This window comes from Egretta garzetta, unplaced genomic scaffold (genome assembly GCF_000687185.1).
Source record: "Egretta garzetta isolate BGI_Z169 unplaced genomic scaffold, ASM68718v1 scaffold34, whole genome shotgun sequence".
NCBI classification, from domain to species: Eukaryota; Metazoa; Chordata; class Aves; order Pelecaniformes; family Ardeidae; genus Egretta; species Egretta garzetta.
Genome location: NW_009259586.1, coordinates 3611360 through 3616296, shown reverse-complemented (window position 1 = coordinate 3616296; position 4937 = coordinate 3611360). Strand labels below are relative to the sequence as shown.

Sequence of the window (4937 nt, the reverse complement as noted above, 5' to 3'; positions counted from 1 at the left end):
GGCTGCAGGCTCCTGTTCAGGCAGCACCCTCCAGCCGGGGCAGGGCGATGGGCAGAGCTTGGGACCTGCCTGCCCGTGGCTCGCGTCCCACCACCCAAATGATCAAAGGCTACGTGGTGCCCTTAGGAAGGGGGTGCACCCCTAAAGCAGGGAGGCTGCGCCCACCAGCGAGGTTAAGCCCTGTACCAAGGGGTGGGAGTAGCTCCAAGCTGGGGGGGGCCAGGCAAGGGCACCCCAATGCCAAGGGCAAGCGCTGAGGCTTTCCCAGAGATAAAGCAATAAAAACTCGCTGCCTGCTGATTTATGGGAGGTGACAGCTGCCGTTTTGACTGGCTTTTCATGGTGAGCTCAGGCTGGAGAGCGAGGCACGTTAAGTCTGCGGATCCCGGAGGGAAGGGAGAATTAAACAGGACCACACATACACACACACACCTATACACACGCGCACCAAAATCCCATTAAGAGCTTGATATTGCATAAGTCACTGCAGTGCTGTGGTGCAGAGACCCAGCTCAGCTCAGCACACCCTTGGGACGCTGCCGAGGAGCAGGGCTGGGGGCAGCAGGATGCGGTCCGGCCCCAAAGCAGGGACCTGGCCCCATGCCCACCCACCTCTTCCCCCCTGGGCTGCAGGAGGGGGCTCCCTCCTGCTGTTGGCAGCCGTCAGACCTGCCCTGCACAGACCGGCTCCCAAAGAGCATCGCGGCGAAACCCAACCGGCTTGCCCAGCCCGCTGCGATATCGCTTACAGCTCAGATCATCCGCGGGTTTAAAACCAGCAAAAGCCCTTGGGGGGATTTCAGGTCTTCTGCCGCCTCCGACGCAGCAGCTCGCCAGCCCTCCCCACCTTGCCGCCAGCCTTTTCGGCAGGCAGCTTCCCCTAGTTGCTCTTTCCAATGCTCCTTCTCGCCACCCTGTCCCCAGCAAAGGCTGTGGCCGCGGCCAGAGGATGCTTTGGGCCCCTGGGCCAGCCCCTGCAACCCACCGCACACCCGGGGCTCTGTGGGATCCACTTGAGGACATAAGTCTGGGGGTATTATTTAAACCCTGTGTCCTAAAATCCCCGGGATGTGGCCTTTGGACTCCTCCCAAAGCCCTTTCCCACCAGACTGAAATCTGCAGAGATTTCACAACAGTGCTGGGGATGAGCAAACCTTTCCACTTTGAGGAACCATAGCCCGCACCTTCATCCATTACAGAGAGGGCAAAAACCAGCCCATGGGTCTGATCACAGCAAAACCTCCCCATGAGAGAAACTGGGGAGGAATAATAATAGTAATTATTAATATTATTATTATTGTTGTTGTTGTTAATAGTAATAATAATATCATAATAATATCATAATAATAATATCATAATAATAATAATATCATCATAATAATAATCACTGGTCAAGGTGATTTTCTTTTAAGCTCTCAAGAAAACAGCACCTGGCCCCAAAGTAAAAGTCCGCCCTGTTCTTGCCAGCCCCATAGATGCGATTACATCCAAACCTGCAAGAAACCTCTGCCAAAAAGGACTTTTCCCGTGCATGCAAACCAGCCCTGTGACTGTAATCCAGCACCACCAATAAATTGTGCCTCAAACCATCTCCGTCGCAAAGCGGCCGAGTCCCAGTAGCGGGTGGCTGCTGAGGGGGAGCAGACAGGGCTGGAGAAGGAGGGAGCTGCCCTGAGTCTAACGAACAAAACCAACGTTGCAAAACACCGATTGCAACCAGGAAACGACCAACTGGCTGTTACAGCCCCGCTGGCTGCTCTCCTTCACCGCCCCAGCCCCCCCAAGCCCTTCCCAGCACCCCGGGGCACCCCAGGGCAATCCTCCTCCAACCGCTTTAGGGCAGAGCTCAGCATCCCTGGAGTTATTCCCTCCGGCCCCTCTGCCATCCCCAGGGGACCACGGGCAGCCCCAAAGCCCCCGCTCTGCACCTCCTCTGGCCCTGGCCCCGGAGTGAGTGGCAGCTCCCCGCTTTTCCTAGCAAACGCCGAGGCCAGATCGCCCCTCTCATGCGGCCGGCAGCGTGGCTCCCTGCCGAGGGCTCCAAGCAGGGCAGCTGCTGGACATACAGACAGACGTGGTGGCCAAAGGATGAAGAACACATCCTTGGCTGGGCCCAGCCCAGGGGCCAGATTCTGCAACCCAGCCCAGGAGCGGGGGATAAAGCCATCACAGTCCTTGCAGCAGAGCAAGAATTTGGCCCCGTGCTGGGGCCGTCTGGGCTGCAAAGCTCCCACCCCACCCTCCCCCAGCACAACAAAGGGGGACACAGGCAGGGATGGCTTTGGCCGGTGCCACGTTCCTGGAGGAGAAGGAAGGAAAGAAATTACTTTCCCCTCCTGGGGGAGCCTGGGCTGTTTTCACCCAACCTCTCAGCTCTCTAGCACCCGCTGCGGGTCTGGGACCTGCCACAAATTTAGCCGAAGGGGCAAGGCGGGACAGAGTTGCTTTCAGCTTGTCCACAAATGTATTGACGCAGACCTGGACCCTCAGAGGACTTCATCTTGGCTTTTTCTCCTCCTGTTTCCCCACCCCCCCAGGCTGATGGAGAGGAGCCTGTGGTGCTGGGCAAAGTCCCCAACCCCCTGCCCCCTGGGGGGCACCAATACATTTGTCACCTCTGGGCAACTCTTGGCAGGGAGGGGACACAAGCATGGATTGAAAAAGACCGTGTTGGCACAGAGCGAACATGAACTTTCACGCGGACGGAGGAGCCTGGGAGGGAGGAAGAAGAGAAAAAAGGAATGGAGAGGGGGTGAGAAGAAACAGGAGAAAGGTGGAAGGAGGGTGGGCGAGAAAGCTTAAAGAAATGTGAAAGAGGGATGAACTTTGGGGCCCTGCAGAAGGACAGCTAGACCTGACGTGCCCCATCTCCCTGGCCCTGGAGGAAGAGGAGGGGGAGGCATGCAGCCCCTGTGGCAAGGAGTGGCTGCAGCTCATGTCCCAGCTCGTGTCCCAACCCAAAATACTGCTGCACCCACCACGAGTCTGGACCAGGTCACTGTCGTGCCACACAATCGCTTTCCCGGGGAGGGCTGGTGCCTCCCAGGGATCCAGCAGCCCCCTGGCTGAGGGACAAAATCTCCCAGCAAAGCAAGTCTACGGCCCCTCCGGGGACATCCTGGTGGGGACAGGTTACCCTGACCTACGGCTGCTAGATGGGGATGTGCCTGATGCTCAGCCCCGCGGCGGGACGGGTGGTAGGGTGCACCCTGGTGGGGCTGGGGATGGCGATGATGATGGTGATGGGAAAGGAGGGATGGATGCAAAGGGCTGGGGTGATGCAGGGAAGAGTGGAAGTGTCCCCCCCCCCAAGTTCATGTTCAGCAGACGGCCACTCACCAGGTAAGCAGGCCTCAGAGCACAGTTTATTGTCCAGCGCTTTCACGTGTGCGATGCCCAAGTCATTGTTATTGTCACACCTCAGACCGAGGAAAGCGCCTGTCCTCGGGCCTGGAAGGGAGTTAAGGCAGTTAACGCCGCGGCTCGGCGCTGGGGCTTGCCGTTGCCTTTTTAGTGGTGGGGGGTGGGATTTATGGGCCCCCCCCCCCCCCCCTCTTTCAAAAAAAAAAAAAAAAAAGATTAAAATGATGCATCTAGATGGGAGTGGGTAAAGAGCGGACAATAATGCCTGGGCATGGTCAGAGCTGCTCCTTTCCTTGCACCAGCCGCATCGGAGGGCAGCGAAACAGCAACGATGCGGCAATGGGCACCGGCACGCATGAACCTGCTCCCCCACCGCCTGCCCAGTATTCAACCAAACCTTCCCCCCAGCACAGCCGAGCGGTCCCCAGTCGGTAGAGCCGGGCTGCGGTGGCACCCGTCACCTCCAGCCGGAGCCTCTCCGGCACCGTCTGTGTGTGCGCAAGAGCCAGGGGATGCCGGGAGGAGGCAGCAACTGGATGCGTGGGGGCAAAAGAAGCCGTAGCCAAGCTTTGCAGGGGGGATAGAGGCTTTCAGGGCTGAGGGAGGTAACTCTGCTTCTTGGCATCACCTGTGCGAGAGATCAGCCCCCAGGCTGTTACCTGCATCCATCAGATGCAGGTGACTAAACCTCAGGAGGGATGTTCCCAAATAAGCCAGTAGCCCCGCTGAGAACGGGTGCAGGACTGTGTCCGAAGAAGAAAGGCCATCCTGCTCCCGGTGCTGTTGGGATGCCTGTGGGTGCCCACCACAGCCACCAGTTGCTCCCCAGTTGTCATATTTGAGTCTCCCCATCAGCAAGAGCCTCCCCACAGGGCAAAGGCCATGTTTTGGGAATGGGTGTTCCTGCTTTCCAGCTTGGCTGAGTGTCCAGGTTGGACGGGGGAACAGCTTTGGTATATTTTTGCTAACCAGAGACTTGCAAACATAAGAGGGGGCACACCAGGGGCCTCCCTATCGCCCAAAAGAAATCCAAGGCGGCTGATAGCCAATGGCACAGGGGTGACCACGTCTTTCCTTGGCTATTTGAGTGCATGGGAGGAGGCGAGAGGAGCCCTCAATGCACGTGTGTTGGCTTGTGAACGCGTGTTGAGGACAGGCCAAAAAAAATTAGGAAAGCATCCCAAAGGGAAGAGTTTTGCAGCCCCTTCCTACGGGAACCAGCCCAGATGGATCCCTAAGGGGGAGACTCTCAGAGATGCGAGGACAGACTTGGCAAAGGGAAAACCACGGAGAAGCCTCTTGCCCACTTGGCCCGTTGGAAACACTGTTGGATCCTGCACGCCAGTCGTCGCCTGCTCCGTGCCCCCCACACCATGCTCGCCAGGGTCCCTGCGACCGGTTGGCTTCCCCCGACCCACTGGTGTTCAACCCACCCATGGGTGGCCCCACTGTGACAGATGCTTTCCCAGCCCTGATGCCCATGGAGGCAGCCAGGGCTCTCCCTGATGGCAGCCAGCATGCAGGGGAGCTGGGGACGGCACAGCATCTGCCGCTCGCTCGGCTGCCCCCCCGGG

General features: G+C 58.4%; 1 protein-coding gene across 1 annotated transcript in view; it reads right to left on the bottom strand.

Annotated features, from left to right (window-relative positions):
- RNF157 (ring finger protein 157) overlaps positions 1 to 4937 on the bottom strand; it is a 19620-nt gene that overhangs the window by 771 nt on the left and 13912 nt on the right. The window contains exons 19-20 of the mRNA XM_035893364.1: positions 3761 to 3851; positions 3340 to 3450 (exon numbers count right to left, since the gene is read on the bottom strand). Coding sequence (XP_035749257.1) covers positions 3340 to 3450; positions 3761 to 3851 — 202 coding nt within the window. The remainder of the gene's footprint in view (positions 1 to 3339; positions 3451 to 3760; positions 3852 to 4937) is intronic.